Source organism: Diceros bicornis, chromosome 10, assembly GCF_020826845.1.
Source record: "Diceros bicornis minor isolate mBicDic1 chromosome 10, mDicBic1.mat.cur, whole genome shotgun sequence".
Taxonomy (NCBI): domain Eukaryota; kingdom Metazoa; phylum Chordata; class Mammalia; order Perissodactyla; family Rhinocerotidae; genus Diceros; species Diceros bicornis.
This window is the reverse complement of record NC_080749.1, coordinates 40,977,881-40,998,257: the sequence shown is the minus strand read 5'-3', so window position 1 is coordinate 40,998,257 and position 20,377 is coordinate 40,977,881. Positions and strand designations below refer to the sequence as shown.

Genomic DNA, 20,377 nt, shown 5'->3' with positions numbered 1-20,377 from the left:
ATAATACCCTCAATGCCCATCCATTTGTCACAAATGGCTGGATTTCATCGTTTCTTATGGCTAAGTAGTATTCCATTGTGTATAAATACCACATCTTCTTTATCCGCTCTTCCCCTGATGGGCACTTAGGTTACTTCCACGTCTTGGCTATTGTGAATAATGCTGCAATGAACAGAGGGGTGCATAAGCTTAAAGTAAAATATACTTTAAAGTAAACTAATAAAGTCAAGTAAGATCTCTTATAGATGAAGACATTTTTTAAAAATTCACACTTCACTATCATGACACTCTTCTGTTCTCCCCATAAAGCCTTTATACAGCCTTAGAGCAGACTTCTTTACACTCAGCTAATCTTTACTAGTCTGATCGTCCCTCCCTCTATTTTTTCACTCTTGTTTTCACTCCGCCCTTAAGAAGTCATCTTTGTGAGGACAAAGCCGTTTCCAAATCAAGGTTTGTTTGATTTCCCTTATCACGATGAAAGTTTCTCCCACTTTTGTTCCTTGGCGGAGGAGATGTTCTTGAACTTTATAGTGGCTTTTCAGTTCTGTTTAATAAGGGGCTAAAGTTTGTGCTGCCAGTAATATACAAAATCAAACAAGATAAATTTAAACTCAGTTCACCATTTCTGCTTTTTATATCCTACAAACCATGCTTACAGGATGATAGTTCTAAATGATCCTTTCCAACCTGTAAAAGAGATCTTGAGGCCACTACAAGTATTTCCTGAAGATATCAGCCAAAAAGTCCAATCAAATCCCAGGCACCGCTAGGAAAGAGTGGAAAAGCATGAACTGGCATGTGTATAAAATCATCATAAATTTGCATCTGGGGGACTGCATGATTCCTAGTGTGATTCAGAAAATGATGAATATAATTGTCATGAGGTTGGGCCATTCTTTGTAGAGGGCCAGAGTTAATGGACTGAGCCTCTAGTATGGGAACACAGTGATGATATTATTTTAAATCCATTCACCTACTTAATTTATAAATTTAATAATTATTATTGAATGCCTACTATCTTGGCATAGAGTGATGAACAAAAAAGACACAGTCCCTGTTTTCAAGGACCTGCAGTCTAATAGGAAATTCAGATACTCTTGTGAGGGCAACCACAAAGTACTGTGGGAGCCTATTGGAGCAGCACCTAAACCAGGCAGGCGTTGCAGGGGGCAGTCAGGAAGTCTTCCTGGTGGAAGGAAAACATCTTCCAGAAATAGGAAATATCTTCCTGCCAAGTATCCATGGCAATTTTAAGGAACTGGAAATAATTTAGTATAGTTGAAGCATAAAATTTGGAGTGGGTTGAGGAAAGGTTGTGGTGAGAGAAGAGACTGAATAAATAAATAGAGGCCAAATTATGGAAGTCCTTGGAAGCCTTAAGTCTTGTAGGATTTGAGTAGGGTAAATTCTGTTTTAATTAATTGATTAATTATAATTAGTTGCATTAAACAGTTAATGAAAACGTGTAGTGGTTTATACCCTTTCCATTTCCAAAAGGATTTTAATGCATGCAGAGAGATTTAACAAATCCCAGATATAAAAACTATATCTACCATTAGAGTGGTAGTGAAAACTAGAGAAGTAATTACCCTAGGAGGTTGCACATATTAATACATAAATGGGTTCAAAATGGGATTAGGCACACAAATGGACCTAGTGGATTATTAAGGGAAGTTGTTTATTTGAGGCCTTCACATGTCCTCCCACAAAAAGACCTCAGTGACATGATCAGAAACTGAGTTTCAGACAGAATGTTTCTTTGGTTTGATTCAGTGTTACATATCTTAGGTATTTATATCCTTATCCCTTAATTATACATACCCATCTATTTGGGGTGCTTTAGCATATATGATCTTCAACTGAGCTTAGAACTTTGGAGAATATTGGAAAGCTGAAGTTCATATCTACTTGTGTGGAAAATCCAGACATCTCATCTTCCATTGACTGCATTTTTGCATTACGTTTTAGTAATAAGACACTCTACCTTCAAATTAAGCTTCTATGGGACCATTGATTAAAATGGCTGATTAAAAACAACTTTAAGGGAAAAAAAACCTAAGATAATTTTCTCTTACAGAATTCTTCTAAAGTTCTCTCTATAAAGGGTTGTAAGTTGAATCCCTCTTGACTTATCCTGAGTGGAAACAGAGAACAATGACTCCTCTGTATAAAATTCCCAATCATTCTCCAAGATCACTTTCAGTTTCCCATTAGCCTTATCATTGCCATATAAGGAGTCTTGCTTTCTTTAGATTCTCCTGAGTCAGTTTCCTGATCCTTTAATAGTATTTGCTGACCTCCTCCTGAATTGCCTCTTAAGAATTTAAGTATTGATTCTAAGACATTTAATGATCTCCCTTTCTGGTGTTTTAGTAGATACAGAGCTGGGCTTAAATTGTCGCTATTTTAAGTTAAAGTTAGCCAATCAGAAGTAACTATACAGCTACTATATAGTGCGCACAGATAGGCACACACAAACACAAACAGACACAAACACAGATGCAAACACACATGTGCCAAGTAGGGTCTAGGAGACAATGTAGGTAAAAGAGCAGGGATTTTTAGCAGAGAAAAATTGGATATAAAGTTGATGTAAAGGGATTTATGACTACATCTTAGAGGGGAGAGCCAATAAATAAAGTAACAACTCAGTATGAACATTATTCAGGTCAGTTATTTGATATGGGCTATGCTTCCAGAGACCTTGACTTGGGAGATGTTAGACCATGTTGAAAGGAAAGCAAGTTGGAGGGAATGGGAAAGTTTTAAGTAAAGTTAGGAAATTTCACATAACTATAGTGTACTTTTGTGTTTTTCCATCTGCATACTAAGTGGGTTCACAGCAATAATGTGTTGGTAAATATTTAGCAACTGGCTTGGGTGGGAGGAGAGGATGGGAGTAAGGCCTAATTTGTAGCATTTGCTGATTTTTATGGTGTAAATACTCCCACCATGGCTTATTTCAAACTACCAAGTTGATGTCACTGAACACAGAGTTGGGAAGAAATGTGCTGTTGCATGCTATTGTATATTATTTCTACCATACTGGAAAAATAGATGTAAATAACCTCAAGAGCATAGATAATAGTAAAATAATTAGGACGTGATGAGTTTTGAGTATTTGTTACCTTTGTTTTTAAATAGAATCCATTTCATTTTAAGTTTATATAATTTAATGTTTGTTAATGGCTGTATTGAACAACTAGCTTGCAAAGGTCCTAAAAATTTAGCAACTGGTTCTCTCCAGCTGGCATGAGGTGGCTCTGGCACTTGACTAGGGTTCACAGGCAGCCCAGCAGAGGAAAGAAATCATGTGACTAAGTCCCATGAAGAGGTAATTGTGATTCCCTATGGATTACTATGAAATTGCCTGTGTGCAGACTTGCTGTGCCGTGTCAGCTGTGCTGCCTCCCCTGTGAACTAGCCTAAAATTCAGAAGTGAGATCCTAACCTCGTGTACCTACCAGATACTCTGCACTCATTCTGACTTGGATGGTCAGTTTGAAGAAAAGTGGAAAGTGTCCCAGAAACTTTGAAGTCTCGAATAGAAGACTGAAGGAGCTGGGTGTGGAGGTGCTGTTTCCACCTGATCTTCCTGTTAACACTGGTGGCTTTGGAAGCCAAGTCAAACATAGAAAATTATCAGGATGTGTTGTACATGATCTTTTAAAAATGGTTTCCCAGGTGGCCTATGTTCAGGAAGAAAGGCTCTGAGCTAGGGACAACGGATACTTCTCAAGGATGGAGAAAATATTTTTGACAAGTCTTACAATCTTAAAAAAGGAGAGGCAGAATATTATCCTAAATTTTAAGAGAAAAGACAAAAATTCGCAGGGACCAAGAGAAAAACCTTGGGGGTAAATGAGTGTTAAATGATGATGAATTCCCAAGCGCGTGACTGGAGGACTGATAATTAAAGTGTAGAAATTAGGACCATAAACTTTAAAGTCAGAATGTTGGATGTGACTCTATGTGAAACTGTCAAATGTAGGAGGCACATCTGAAGACAATAGTATAAGCCAATGAACATGTTAAGAAAAGAAAAATAATAGCGGCAGAAGACTGTGTCTAAGAGCATTTGGGGTTGGGAAAAGCATAAAATATGCACCTCAAATATAGAGAATAATTCAATAAAGCCCATGAACTGGAAATAACATTAAAAGCAGAGAACGGATCATTCCTCCTACCTAGATCCATATCTGAGCATCGATGGCCAGAGCTGGGGAGGGAGTGTCTCACATGTTCCCACAAACAGCAATGAAGTAAATTCATCCCAGTGAGACAAGGAGCATGTGCAGAACTATCAGAGTGAGTTTAGGAGTAACCAGCAGGTGATGGAACATACACAAATGTCAGGAGTCTGTGTCAGGAATCAAAAAAAAAATTGATGAGCAAGAAGGAGATGCAATGTTGGAAGGAAAATGGCATTACAGTCTGAAGAGGCCAAGCATAAGGGGCCATTCACAGTAAACATCAAATGGGCAGTGGACCAGGCATTTGAAAGTATTACAGGCAGAAATAGGAAGGCATAAAGCAGTATCCACAAGACTGATCACTAAAACATTTTCTACCTTCTTGATGCTGGGTTTTCTATAGTCCCCATGCAACAGGCGCCAATCCCAGCAAAGCAGTGGTTTCCAAACTTTAGAGAGCAAAAATATCACCTGGTGGGTATGTGAAAATATAGATCCCTGAATCCTACCACCAGCGATCCTAGGGCAGGCTCAGGAATCTGCATTTTAAAAATAAGCACCATTTAGGGCCGCCCCAGAGGTGTAAGTGGTTAAGTGCGTGCGCTCTGCTGCGGTGGCCCAGGGTTTTGCAGGTTCGGATCCCGGACGCATACCGACGCACTGCTTGTCAAGCCATGCTGTGGCAGCGTCCCATATCAAGTAGAGGAAGATGGGCACGGATGTTAGCCCAGGGCCAATCTTCCTCAGCAAAAAAAGAAAAAAAAGAGGAAGATTGGCATCGGATGCTAGCTCAGGGCTCGTCTTCCTCACACACACAAAAAAATAATAAGCACCATTCAAGATTCCAATGCAGTTGCTTTACCAACCACTTTCTGAGAAATGCAGCAGTATAATTAATCCGGGGGCCCTGCTGGTGAGACAGGTCTGGAAACCTACTGTTAAACACGCCCAGAGTTTTAGCATTCTCACCTGGTGAGCAAATGCTGACTCCTGTGAGAGGCAAGTTTGTGGCCCAGCTGTGACAGCTTGTTGCAGTTGCTTAGAAACATCTACTCCTTTTACTTGGTTTTGTATGTTCCTTGATTTTTAATGTTGCTGTTTTACCTTGGGTTTAATATTATATATCATTTCAAATCTTGTTTGAAAACAGGTGAGATATAAATCCTAATTAAATTAAAAAATTAATTGCTAACACCTTTTCTCATATAATCAGAAGTGGAGAAAGTGAATGATGCTGTTTAGATATTAGTTGAATAATAAATTATTTTTATACTGAAACTGTCTTGATAATGTATGTGAGAGTATCTTGAAAACTAAAGTTTTATACAAATAGGTGATTTTTAAAATACCAGTACTTTATATATGACGAATAAGTATGTATATTTATCTATTGTATTCCTATAAAGTCTTTATATAGTTGGTCCTCTGTTCCGGATCCGCGGCTTCTGCATCCACAGATTCAGCCAACAGCTGTGGATACAGAGGGCCAGCTAAGGGACTTGAGCATCCCAGGAGTTTGGTACCCGTGGGGGGTCCTGGAGCCAATCCTCTGCAGATACCGAGGGATGACTGTATTCTCAAATGTTCTTGTATTTATGACATTTTATTAATTGAAGGGGGAAAGTCCAAAAGTTTCCATCAAATACACCTTAAGAGAAGAATACATCACTTTGTCAAAATATTGTGGCTCTTTGTTCTTTGTAGCTCTTCCAAATCCCACAAACAGAGAGAGGATTATCGGTACTATCTGAATGTGTGTGGGCCTGAAAGCTCTAAATGTTTCTAAAAGAGCAAAGCTTTTTGATGCCTTTTTTTTTTTTTTTAATACTGAGAGCTTTTGGTACAAGTTAATCCTTATGATCTGTCAGAGTATTGCTCCACAAACCATACCTTCCTAGGACTTCCATGTAACGGATATAACTGATTTGATGTTGGACCAGGCTCAGACAGGGTCTTCCTGTGGTCTGTGTGTGACAGTTGGCTTATTTGCAGAAAGGCTTGTCTCCGTCCTCAATTATGCCAAGTTCTGCATATGAACGTCTTTATGCACAGAAATGGAGCAGTCTAAGCGAGACTTGCTGCTTGAACTGAAGAAACATATAAGAGAGAAATGTTGGCTGTGCCTGGCTAAGGTGATAAAATTATTTTCAAAACCAAGGATCCAGGCAGAAGATGGATTTACTGATGTGACAATTTTCAGGAAAACCAGAGACATGATCTTAGAAAGATGTATATTCAAAAGGAGGCCTTAGGGAATATTCTTGTCTCTTGAAATAATGGGGAATTTGACAGAGAGGAGTTGTGACATCTGGGAGAGGACAATAAAGATTAAAATTTAGAGTCCCTTGGAGAGAAAAATGTGAGTTGCCTTTCATATATGTGACAAGGTTGGCTATATCTCTAAGAAATTGGAATCGTGTGAACATTCAGCTTATGGCTTTTAGAGAAAATAAAATAGCCTTCTTTTTGCTATCTGGACCATTGGATTGCCCAGTAGCTTGGGTTAGAGTAAATAATCTACCATTGAGGAGCAAGATTAATGCCCCTTTTGTCATCTTAACGTGGACTAAGTGGATTTTCCTGTGGGCTTACTGGAAATTGGGGGTCATTGTTAGGCCCCATGGGAGAGCCAGTTCTATTTATTTTCTGAGCTCAATGACTATGAAGTTCTTGTGATGAGGGAGAGCTCTTCTTCCTAAGGAGCCTCTCCTGCTGTGGCTTTACTCTCTGTGCAAAATGTGAACAAAGAGACAAAGCCCACCTCTCAGTGTCCTTTGTTAGCTGTGTCTAGATAGGCCAACACTTAGCCATTGTAATGTTTATTAAAATAAAAGTTCATAAAAGTTAATTATCTATTTTGTTTACATCTCTGACTCACTTAGGAAACTCTGCCCTACTTCTCTTCCAGCCTGTCTGCCCTTTGCCCAGCTGCTCCCCGAGTTTGGGATTTAATTATAATTCTGATATACCGTTAAACTGTACAAATTGTGAATTTTTGTAAGTCTGTCTTAATATACTTCTCTGGCCCATGACCCTCCTCTAGCAATTTCTCCATTTCCTTTGAAAGTCTTCCAAAGAGTTGTGCTATGGAATATGGGTGTGGACATCTTTAGCTTAACGTAGGAAAGGAAATACAAAGGTTGTGGAGATTTATTTCTGCCCATACCCAAATAATACTATTGAGAAAATATATATCTCCTTTAAAAAGGGAGCTGGGGTGAGTGACCTACGTATTATTTGTGAATTTATCTGGATCTCTGTCAAATTCATTGTTTTATCTTTTCCAGTAAAGTTGGTTTCCTATCAATTTAATCAATAATACCATTTTTCAACTTCATCTGCTTGAGCTCTGGAGAAAGTCACACATCTCTCTCTTGGCCTCAAAGAATAGCATTTCTAGAACATCAGCTTTAGCATCTCACAGGAAAAAACAGAGCTCATCAACCCGGCACTGGGGATGGGCCCTCTCCCTCGAGATCCAAACACCAGTGTTCACTTGGCGGGACCGTAGGGTGCACTGCTTTGTGCGGGTGTCTGTCTCTAAACAAAAAAGGAAGAATGAGTCCGAGCTCAATCCTGAAGGCTTAATCCTGAGACAGAAAGGAGACAGCTCAGAGAGGCGCGGCTTGGCAGGAAGTCACCAGAGAAGCAAGTTGAAACTTGACAGTGGAAACTCCACTGCAGCAGGAGTAAATCAGCATTTGGGGGAGCCAAAGAAAAGAAGCACTAGAAAAGTCACGCCCCAAACTAAATATATTTTATCATTTATTTTTTAAAAAGCATATTTAAAATGCCTAACCATAAAGTTTTGATAAAGAAAATATTTTATAATGTTTGTAGAGAGGGGATTAGAAGGGTTACTTAAAAAAAGAAAAAAGAAAGAAAACAAAATCCCCAAAGGTGTTTATGAAAGTAACTGTTCTGCTACACTGATTTTTTTTTTTTTTTTTTAACCTCAAATGTTAAAGAGGCTATTTGTGAAGGCTCTTCACTGATCATTTCCTAGGCTGAAAGAAACTCAGGTTGACTTCATTGCCGTGGGCAGCTGGATCACTATAAAAATCTCTGGTTCTTTTGATGTTTGCTGTCTACAGAAGTTCTGAGAGACCTGGGAAGGAAGAAAGAGAATGTAAGGGGGATTTTCAAACAGTATCAGAGAAGGCAAGTTTTATTAATCTTATTTACTTTAATCATCTATTTGATGGAGGACTGTGGTTTCTTTGTTGTCTTGATGCCACCCCATCACGACTCCTGATGAGGAGAAACCAGTTCCATCATAATGATACAGAGGTCTGTCTCTGGAAAAATGAAGACCAATTAAAATCAGAAGTTGAAAATAGATCAAACCGGACTGAAATAATATGATTTGATAAAACAGTGGTATATTTTATTAGTGTGGTTTTTAAAAGTTCCATACTAGAGCAATGCTTTTTTTGGTATTTGTGATTCTGAAAACACTCTTATTGAAATTTGGGGAATCAGAAATTATATGTGTCCTATAAGAATTCTTCAGAAAAAAAACTCCAATAAAACTAATCACCCATCCTTGTCATTTTTTTTGTGTGTGTGTGAGAGGAAGATCAGCCCTGAGCTAACATCTGATGCCAATCCTCCTCTTTTTGCTGAGGAAGATTGGCCCTGGGCTAACATCCATGCCCGTCTTCCTCTACTTTATATGGGATGCCCTCACAGCATGGCTTGACAAGTGGTGCGTCGGTGTGCGCCCAGGATCCGAACCTGCGAACCCCTGGCCGCTGAAGCAGAGCGCGTGCACTTAACTGCTGTGCCACCGGGCCAGCCTCTGTCATTTTCTTACCTTTAAATCATTTCGTTTTTCTTTACAAACTAAAGTGGGAAAAGAATTTAAAGAAAGCTTCCAATATTGTGAGGTAAGCCCTCAACACGAGTTTCCTTCTTATATAACTGATAAAATGATTGTATAGCATCTTAAAGATTTTTAAAATGCAATACATGTTAATTGTGAAGTTAAACTTTATCTACCATAAACCATTTGTGAGTTCAAGAGTTACTGTGCAAATTATCCAATTAGTGTCGGATGACAGATATCTTTTCTTAGTGAACTCATATGATGACAAGTGGTAAGCTTCTGTATGTTTTCAAAAATCCAGATGTAGGCTCTGCTATTGTCTACTTGATAGGTGTTTCTGATTGCTCTGGGATTTTCTTATGTTTTGCATAATATGATTTTTACACATCTGTATGTATGATACTTAATATAAATATGTTGAATAAATGAATGTATGGAGGCAATTAGGCAAATAAATGCTGGTCTCTCTGGATAGCCTTTTATTTTATTTTATTTTTTTTGCGAGGAAGATCAGCCCTGAGCTAACATCTGTGCTAATCCTCCTCTTTTTGCTGAGAAAGACCAGCTCTGAGCTAATATTTATTGCCAATCCTCCTCCTTTTTTTTTCCCCAAAGCCCCAGTAGATAGTTGTATGTCATAGTTGCACATCCTTCTAGTTGCTGTATGTGGGACGCGGCCTCAGCATGGCGGGAGAAGCAGTGCGTCGGTGCGCACCCAGGATCCAAACCCGGGCCCACGCACTTAACCGCTAAGCCACGGGCCGGCCCCTGGATAGCCTTTTAAATTTCAGTTCATAACAAATAGCTCCTGAAAGCCAACCTGTCATTCCTGCCTGTGCTGCCCCTCCAAAATCACAGTACTAGCAAATCTGTCATTTCTGAGTTTGCCTGTTAGCATGCATGGTTCCTAATTGTCCAAAGGAACTCGACACCTGATTTGTTCTCCAGTGATTCAACTTCTCTTTCAACTCCTCAAATGATTAAATATCTTACAAAGAAATACTTACTGACTAATTAATGGAAAAGTATATATTCAATTTATTTGTAAATGTTTATTTTGTCAACTCCTGTGTCCTGTTATTTACCTACAACTTAAGAAATTCAATTGAGTGCTTTCCATAACTTTAAAAATTCTTTCATCATTCATTTTCTTTCATTTATTGGTGCATGCCTTCTGTTTTAGGCACTATGCTAGTTATTGGAGATACATAGGCAGTTAAGACATAGCCAGTGTATTCAGGAAACGCAGTCTAACAGAAGCAACACAATGAAAACAAATAACTATAATACAAACCAATAAGTGTATATGTGTTTATGCCCATTAATTTGTTTACTTAAATATCCCTGCTTGTTTGTGGAAAGACAAATAACATTTCCCAAAATGAGTTCTATTGAAAATGTTTCTATTATCAGATAATTTTGGGAAATAAACACCTTAAGTCCTCCTTTTGGAGATTCATAGTGCATACCACCATATTATAATAAATATTCTGAGAGATCCTACTGTAAAGAAATTATTGGGGCCAGCCCGGTGGTGCAAGCGGTTAAGTGCGCGTGCTCCTCTGTGGCAGCCCGGGGTTCGCCAGTTCGGATCCTGGGCACGCACAGACGCACTGCTTGTCAAGCCATGCTGTGGCAGCGTCCCATATAAAGTGGAGGAAGATGGGCATGGAGGTTAGCCCAGGGCCAGTCTTCCTCAGCAAAAAGAGGAGGATTGGCAGATGTTAGCACAGAGCTGATCTTCCTCACACACACACAAAAAGAAATTATTTCACTTTGTTTATCTTAGTTTTTCTCAACCTTGCTTGAACACCCAACGCATTTCTCATGGCACACGTTAACATCCTGTGAAATATTAACGTTTCATGGGCCATCAATTTGGGAAATGAACTGATTAACATTTGGAAGAGCTCGGTATGTGCCCTCCTGTTATAGAAGATAAAAAGATAAGTATTCCCTTATACGTAGAAGATACATTTTTTAGTCAGGACTCCTCAGAAGCAACTGAGAGAAACCTGACTCAAACTAGCTTAGGCAGAAAAGAGAGTGAATTGATTCACATGAATGGGAATCTAGGAATGGGTTTTGCCTCAGGGACTCAAATGGCATCTTGGGGTTCCTCTCACTCTCTTTCTTCACTTTTACTCTGTACCTGTTTGTGCAGTGATACAGACTTCCTCATGGGTCTGAGCTGGTGGGGGGTGGGAAGGCATAGCTACAAGCAGCTCCAGGCTTAATTATATCATTCTAGTGACCTCAGAGAGAAGAGAGAGTTTTTCCTCTTCATTTTCCATATATAAATCCCAGGGAAAGATTCTGATTGGCTCAGCTGGTGTCATGTGCTCATTGAGGGCTAATCACTATGGTCATGTTTGTAATGTACTATTAGTAACCAAATCTGGTCACATATAAACCCCTAATACCAGGAAAGGGGGGATTCTCAGATTAAAGGCTTCAACAAACCTACACAGAATAAGGAAGGGCAGTTTGAAGGGAGCGTATGTTACCAGGTTGATGCTAGAGGATAAAAAACAACAGATGTCTATCACAGTGTGGACTAATTATTAAAATCTAGATTTGGCCATAATAGGCCATTGGCCCTGGTATCCAATTACTGCCAGAAAGCAAGGATAAAATAAGAAACTATTCTAATATTAAAGTTGTTATTTTTAGAAGACATCTCCTAATTTACAAAATGGTTTATAGCTAGTAAATCCAAATGTTATGACATAAGTCAGTTGTTTAAGAATATAGAAGATTTTCTTGGCTCCAAGAAGTTGTATTGCTCAAAGTTATACATTCTATGAGTTCTTACCTTAGATTTTTAAGTAGCTGAAGTGACTAATTCTACTATAAATATTTCAGGCTAAAATTGTTGCAGCCATGTTATAAGGTATTAAACATTGGGAACTTAATTGTCTGTCTTCAGATTGGAGCGAACCCAGAATAATTGACTAGGTAGAATCTGGGCCCTGTCCATGGTACCTGTGGTACCATGGTGGCTTATGTCTAAGAGGATGTGGGGAGGACTTCCAGCCTTCTATTGGGGTATTTATGTGTCACTAGGCTTGTTCCTAAGTTTTCATAAAAGGATCAACTCTATATCAAGCTCAGATGCCCATGAAAGCAGAAGCTCTGCATTTAACTATCAGTGTAATATAGTTACACTTGAGGGATTTGTCGGAGGCCAATCCTGAAGTTACACAAAGAAAATATAAAATAAAATTTAAGATTTAGGGCTTTGAAGGAAGTGGAGGCTGCAGATATTCATGCCTGGATTGTAGTTGGAGTCAGATTTCCCAGAAGATGTTTTTAAATTGAGAAAAGAAGTGGATTCATGTTGGAACCTTGAGTGGACAGATGAGGAGAAGTCAGTAAAAGATAAGGAGGAAAAGCAGTTGGAGAGATAGGAGGTGCACTTCAAGAAGGAGGTGGTCATCAGTACCAGACAGGGTAGACAGGCAAGTTGGAGAAGCTCTAAAAGAAGGCTCTGAGTTTGCAATTTGGAGCCACTGGAGACATTTGGGAGAGCAGTCTCCATAGAGTGGAGGCGGAAGAGGCCAGACTACAAGGGGTTTTGGACTAAATGAGAAGTGAAGAACTGGAGACAGAAAGTATGACTTCTTCATTTAAGAAATTTTGGAGTGAAGGGAAAAGAGAAAGAGGATTGTAGATGAGAAGGAAGTCAAAGTTGAGGATACAGTTTTTTCCTATTTGGAGAAATTTGTATGCAGAGGAAAAAACCATGGAGGGGAGAGAGAGAAAGACTGAAGAAACAGGAAAGGAAGACACGCATTTTTGGAGCAAGATCCTAGAGACAACTAGGTTTATAGGATTAAAAGCCCAAATTTAAGGAGCAGAGGAGGAATGAAGATGAGCCTTGATAAGATTGGAAGTGGGCAAAGCATGTTGAAGAAATGAATGCTCGGGGCCGGCCTGGTGGTGTAGTGGTTAAGTGCGCATGCTGTGGCGGCGTCCCATATAAAGTGGAGGAAGATGGGCACGGATGTTAGCCCAGGGCCAGTCTTCCTCAGCAAAAAGAGGAGGATTGGCAGATGTTAGCTCAGGGCTGATCTTCCTCACAAAAAGAAAAAAAAAAAGAAATGAATGCTCAATGGCCTTTTCTTTTCAGAAAAGTAGGAAGTGAGATGTTCTGCTAAGAAAGAACTAAGCATGAGGTAGAAACTTATGGAAAATATCAAGTATCTGGGGGTAGATAAAATGATACTGGAGGTATCATTGAATGTCCAATTAAAGTTTGACCTCATAAATGTGTAATAAATTCAACAGAGAATTAGGGCTGGGAATTGGCAGGGCAGGTGTGGAAAGAAAAGAAGACAAGATAATTGAAGGATACTAGTAATGATGCATTTGAAGAGAAAGACCCAGGGATTCAAAGCTGGAGAGAGAAGTCAGGTCTGATTGTGTCTCATAGCCCAGAAGAAAAAGAAGAGGTAGAGTGACAGTAAACGTCATGCAGGAAGATCTAGCCCGGTGCCTGGTATGTTGTTGTTGCTAGTGCTGTTGAGTCGATTCTGACTCCTAGGGGCCCTGTGTAAAGCAGAATAGAACCCTGCCTGGTTTTTTTACACCATCCTCTCACCTTCTGGAGCTATATCAGACAATGCTCCACTGCTATTCATGGGCTTTTCATGGCCAATTTTTTTGGAAGTGGGTGGCCAGTTCCTTCTTCCTAGTCTGTCTTAGTCTGGAAGTTCCGCTGAAACCTGTCCACCATGAGTGACCGTGCTGGTACTTGAAAAACTGGTGGCATAGCTTTCAGCATCACAGCAACATGCAGCCACCACAGTATGACAATCAACAGATGGGTGGTGTGGTTCCCTGACCAGGAAATGAACCCAGGCCATGGCGGTGAGAGCACTGAATCTTAAACACTAGACCACCAGGGCTGGCTGCCTGGTACATAGTACACAGTTAATAAATATTGTTGAAAAATGGAGAGCTTAATAAGCTAAAGTAGCAGGTTGAGTAAGGTTGAATGAGAACATAAGGCTAGGAGGTTGGCAGGCAATCCATTCCTAGAGTTGCGTAGTGCACAATGTTTATCCGTGTAGGTGGTGACCCTAGAGACTAGAGTCAGGATGGAATTCCTCAGTTTAAGATTTTGGCAGGGGAGCAGTTCTAGGTGATGCCAAGCTCTAAATTTGGTCTAAGGAGTAGGCTGTTGAAACAGGAGATAAGTGAATGGCATTGGGCATCAAGGACTGTAAGGGTGGAGTTTTGAATAACCCTCAATAATGCTGAGCAGTGACCCGGGCAGCTAGTAGTTGATTCCAAGAACCCTATTAGAAAGAGGATGGTCTAATCCCAAAGTCAGTGGGTAAAACTTTTCTGGAATTGTTACTGGGGAGCCAGGAAAATGCCTCCTCCTCCAACTATTTTAAAGGATAGCAATGGAAGTAGTACCACTAGGGAAGCACTGGTTTTCAATTAAGGAAAACCTTTGCAAGGAACGGCTAAGAGTGGAATGAGATGGGTGGTATGTTCCAGTGGAGGGTGTATTTTATCACTAACTTTGTTTAGACTTGCTGGTGCATGGTGATTTAAAAAAAAGACAGGCTTTTATTATTGTTTTTAATTCTCTATAGACAATGTACCTCTTATTGTCTATACCCCACTTTTGAAATGCTATTGGAAAGGACTATTCTAGGAAAATTTTGAGGATGCAAAAGGGTTACTGAAAGCTAGATGGAAAAGGTTAGGAATAGTTCAAAAAGGGGAAGATAAATTGTGGCAGAAATGTCTTTCTGTACAAATTTGGGGAAAGGGCTAATATGATACTTGCAATGATCTTCTGATAACCCTCTCCTCACATCTTGTCCTGTGTTCAACTCTGGACTCCCAGATTAAAGTCCTTGCTTCACAGCTATTTATATTGCTGCACTTCCAACTCAAGTGAACTCAAATGGCTAGGTTGGAACTGATTACAACCAACAGGAAAGTGTACTTCACTCTCATATATGGGTTTTCACTTGGGCAGTGTGATAATATATCCACCCCTTGGAGCTATAAGAACTATCTCCAAAGGAAGTGGCTCATACCTCCTTTTCAGGGCTGAAATGCTTTCAAGTTATTTCTTCCTTCTTTGATTTTAATGAATAGACCCTCTAAATATTGCCAGTAGCCTGAGGTTTTCAACTGTAATCAGGATACTCCAGTGTTTTGTCCATTGAATGATAAGAAAGAGGTTCAGTAACAGCCATTGTTGCAACTGCCCATCACTGACACTGACTCAAGCCGTAGAGGGCCCCTGTCACTGAGGGAACCTGTCATCCATGTGTGCTGGGGCCATGGGGGGGTTGTTGAAAGATTCCACTCTTGAATGTCAGTAGCACCAAAGCAGGTATTTCTAGTTTGGACCAATCCTGAGGCACATAACTGTGATGTTTAGCATGTGGAAAAAGAAATAAGCCCTGTCTAGGTAGGAATTTGTACTTGGTTTTATCTTGATAACAATAGTTAGGTAGAGTCCCTCTAATCTGAATATTTATCTATGCTGTGGTTGTCAAAGTGTGGTCCCCAGACAACCAGAATTAGCATCACCTGGAAACTTGTTAGAAATGCAGATTTTTGGACCCTGCCTCACTACTACTGAATCAGAAACTCTGGAGATGATTGAGCAATCTGTGCTTTTTTTTGTGTGTGTGAGGAAGATCAGCCCTGAGCTAACATCTGCCAATCCTCCTCTTTTTGCTGAGGAAGACTGGCCCTGGGCTAACAGCCATGCCCATCTTCCTCCACTTTATATGGGACGCTGCCACAGCATGGCTTGACAAGCGGTGCATCGTGTGCGCCCCCGATCTGAACCCCAGGCCGCCGCAGTGGAGCGCGAGCACTTAACTGCTACGCCACCAGCCTGGCCCCTCTTTTTTTAATGGGTTAACACTAGTTTACAACATTATATAAATTTCAGGTGTACATCATTATATTTTGCCTTCTGTATGGCCTACATCACGTTCACCGCCAAAAGTCTAGTTGCCATCAGTCACTGTTCAAATCTGCCCCTTTACCCCTTTCGCCCTCTCCCCTGCCACCACTCTGGTAACCACCAATCTATTCTTTGTATCTATGTGTTTGTTTGTTGCTGTTTTTGTTGTTTTATCTTCCACATATGAGTGAAAACATACGGTATTTGGCTTTTCCTGCCTGACTTATTTTGTTTAGCATAATACCCTCAAGATCCACCCATGTTGTGGAAAATGGCAAGATTTCCTCTTTTTTTATTGCTGAGTAGTATTCCATTGTACTACTATCATCCATCCAAGATTCCATTCCATCTTCTTTATCCATTCATCTGTTGATGGGCACTTAGGTTGTTTCCAAGTCTTGGCTATTATGAATAGTGCTGCAGTGAACATAGGGGTGCATATGTTTTTTCAAATTAGTCTTTTCATGTTCTTTAGATAAATACCCAGAAGAGGAATAGCCAGATCATATGGTAGGTCTAGCTTTAATTTTTTGAGGAATCTCCAAACTGTTTTCCATAGTAGCTGCACTATTTTACTTTCCCACCAGCAGTGTGTGAGGGGTCCCTTTTCTCCACATCCTCTCCAACATGTATTATTTCTTGTCTTTTTAATGGGTGTGAGGTGATATCTCATTGTGGTTTTGATTAGCATTTCCCTAGTAATTAGTGATGTTGAATATCTTTTCATGTGCCTGTTGGCCATCTGTACATCTTCTTTGGAAAAATGTTTGTTCAGATCTTCTGCCCAGTTTTTAATTGGGTTGCTTGTTTTTTTGTTGTTGAGTTATATGAGTTCTTTATATATTTTGTATATTAACCCCTTATCAGATATATGATTTGCAAATATCTTCTCCTAGTTGGTAGGTTGTCTTTTTGTTTTGTTTGTGGTTTCTTTTGCCATGCAGAAGCTTTTTAGTTTGATTTAGTTCTATTTGTTTATTTTTTCTTTTGTTTCCCTTGCCTGAGGAGACATATTCAAAAAGATACTGCTAAGACTGATGTCAAAGAGAGTACTGCCTAACAAGACAAGGAGGCCCACTTTCGCCACTCTTATTCAACATAGTACTGGAAATCCTAGCCAGAAAAATTAGGCAAGAAAAAGAAAAGGGGTCCAAATTTGAAAGGAAGAAGTAAAACTGTCACTACTTGAAGATGACATGATTTTATATATAGAAAACCCTAAAGATGCCACCAAAAAGACTATTAGAAATAATAAACAAATACAGTCAAGTTACAGTTACAGGGTCCAAAAATCAACAAACAAAAATCAGTTGCATTTCTATCACTAACAACAAAGTAGCAGAAAGAGAAATCAAGAATACAATCCCATTTACAATCTCAACAAAAAGAATAAAATACCTAGGAATAAACTTAACCAAAGAGGTGAAAGACCTGTACACTGAAAACTATAAAACATTGTTGAAAGAAATCAAAGAAGACACAAAGAAAAGGAAGGATATGGGCCGGCCCTGTGGCTTAGCAGTTAAGTGCACGCGCTCCGCTGCTGGCGGCCTGGGTTTGGATCCTGGGCGTGCACCGATGCACCGGTTCTCCGGCCATGCTGAGGCTGCGTCCCACATACAGCAACTAGAAGGATGTGCAACTATGACATACAACTATCTACTGGGGCTTTGGGGGAAAAATAAATAAATAAAAAATTAAAAAAAAAAAAAAAAAAGGAAGGATAGTCCATGCTCATGGATTGGAAGAATTAACATAGTTAAAATGTCCATACTACCTAAAGCAAGCTATGGATTCAATGCAATCCCTATTAAAGTCCCAATGGCATATTTTACGAAAATAGAAAAAAGAATCCTAAAATTTCTATGGAGCAATCTGTGATTTAACTAGCCCTCCAGGTGATTCTGTTAACTCAAGTTAGGGAACCACTGGGCCAGGTGGTGTTGTTTCTCAGCCCAGGCAGCACATTAGAATCATCTGGGGGAACTTTTAACAAAATACCAATGCTTGGGCCCCACCACCAGATTCTGATGTAATACTTTGTCTTGTTAGAAGTTATTATAAGTTCCAGTGGTGCTAATGACAGTCATAGTTGAGACCATCACTCCGTAGCAATATAAGAAGGGGGTCTCTAATTTAGGACTTTGTGCTAACTTCAAAAATAACTTATTAAGAACAACACGATGCATTTTACTAGAGTGTTAATTTAGGCATGCTTATATGTAACAAAACACAAATAATGTAAGACTTAAAAGAGTGGAGACCTTTTTTGTCTTGTTTTTATTTTTCAGTATTTTATCCCAAGCACCGAGAGCAGTGCTTGGCATATAGTAGGTGCTCAAATAACTATATGCTGACTAATCGAATTAGTCAATTAAAGAATGGAGTTCCAGTAGGAATTTGCCCTGACACCTCACAAAGAAACCAGTAAACGCTCCGAGCTGGAAGAATGGTCACTGTTTGGGGCTGGCGTGGTTTCATCTCCTCCTGGTTCTGCGGATTCTCTATGAATCCTCTTTGTTCTTCTCCCTTGCTGATCTGTACCAGGATGTCACTGCCTTGTATCAGGATTCACATTATGTGCGCAGAAATTGGCCTCTGCCTGTGCCCTTCGCCAGAATCCCCACTGAGTAGAGCCTTGTTGCCCATATCGTTAAAGGGGTTATGTCCTCCAATGTGAGGACCCATTATGTTATTTTCCTTCTTTTCTCTGGGCTGGCTTCTCCCCCTTCTCCCCACCCCCTACCTTTTGATGGGGCCCACCTATCTTTTTTCTTTTCTTGTGGTAAATTTTTTTTTATTGATGTTTTAATAGTTTATAACATTGTGAAATTTTGGGTTGTACATTTTTGTTTGTCCATCACCATATATATGTCTCCCTTCACCCCTTGTGCCCATCTCCCACCCCCATTGCCCCTGGTAACCACAATACAGTTTTCTCTGTCCATGTGTTGGTTTATATTCCACATATGAGTGAGATCATACAGTGTTTGTCTTTCTCCTTATGGCTTACTTCACTTAACATAATACCCTCCAGGCCCATCCATGTTGTCACAAATGGAACGATTTTGTCTTTTTTTATGGCTGAATAGTATTCCATTGTATATATATACCACATCTTCTTGATCCACTCGTCAGTTGAGGGACACTTAGGTTGCTTCCACTTCTTGGCTATAGTGAATAATGCTGCAGTGAACATAGCAGGGCCCACCTATCTTTTGATCCGCACATTCTTTTCTGGTGGAGTACCCTGTAGCTAATGGAGGGGTTCTCTCTGCTTGGTGGGAAGCACAACATTCTGAGTGGATATGAGCCAAAAAAGGATTTCCCAGCAGGCTGAAACACCTCTGGCACTAGCACCTTCATTTGACATGTGCCTGTTTAAAGATTTGTTCAATATTGAGTAAGCCACATGACCTAAACACTAAGTGGCAAGTTTGTTTATAAAATGCCTTTAGTTTGTAGGGCAAATTACTTCTCTGAAACATTTTTGGGGAAAGTTCAATACTGGTTAGAGTACCCTAATTAAGACATGTCTTTTTGCTATTTTATTTACTGCTTAAGCTGTTTAAAAAAATTGTAGAACCTGCCACTATCAGTTATCTTCAGAAGTCTCTTTAACCCCCCTTGGTTGCTGTAGCTTCTTTTTAAACTGAAGTTACTTGTGGCTCCAAATATGAGGGAGGTCAACATGTTGTACTTAATATTTTCAGTTCTTACTGAAGTTTCGCTGAAGCAAAGGGGGGCTGCTGCTAAAGTTCAAGGTGTTTCCAAACCATGTGCATTTGTATACTCATCTCTTAGAGTACAGTACACACATAAAAAGTCCCCTAAATGACACATAAATTCTCCATTTCTACATGAAAGCTGCCTGTCCCTTCAACTACACTGAGGCCTAGAGGCTTAAATAAAATCCTTTTCAGATTATTGTTAATGCTGCGCCTGATTCGGCAGCAGCTGTTGCTTTTGAACAATATGAGGCTTCTCCTCCCCCAAGAGAAGTCAAAAATGCCTCTTTTGCAGCACTTTCAACCTTTGTAGACTCAGGGAGCGTAAAACACTGCGAGATGAACCTGGGATTCCTGTTTGGGAATTCAGAGCACAACATAAAGACTATTGAGTTTAGCCACTTCCTGACGCTGACTTTCATAGCAACAGTTTAATTTGGAGAAAATCTGCTACCTCAAATGACTAAAGGTATTTACGTGGAAAATTTTCCAAATGATTGACTTTACTGTTTTGCTATTTTCTTTCCCCATGAATATGTGAGTCTTTGACTTTACCCCAGGGGTGTTTCTGCATCACTTCTCTTTAGGCAAAGAAATTTTTCTATCCAAAGTGGGAAAAGAAAGAGGCATCAAGAGTTTCCCCTTTTAAAGTGAATTATTTGAGTTTAAACCATAG

General features: G+C 39.7%; 1 protein-coding gene across 2 annotated transcripts in view; it reads left to right on the top strand.

Moving 5' to 3' along the window:
• Positions 1 to 20,377, top strand: part of CCDC148 (coiled-coil domain containing 148) — a 238,622-nt gene that overhangs the window by 206,849 nt on the left and 11,396 nt on the right. Inside the window, exon 13 of one of the 2 annotated variants that reach the window (XM_058549015.1) lies at positions 8,203 to 8,570. The exons of the other annotated variant lie outside the window; for it this stretch is intronic. Within the exon in view, the coding sequence (XP_058404998.1) occupies positions 8,203 to 8,299 (97 nt within the window). The 3' untranslated portion in view covers positions 8,300 to 8,570. Of the gene's footprint in view, positions 1 to 8,202; positions 8,571 to 20,377 lie in introns of those variants that run through there. 2 annotated transcript variants of the gene reach the window in all.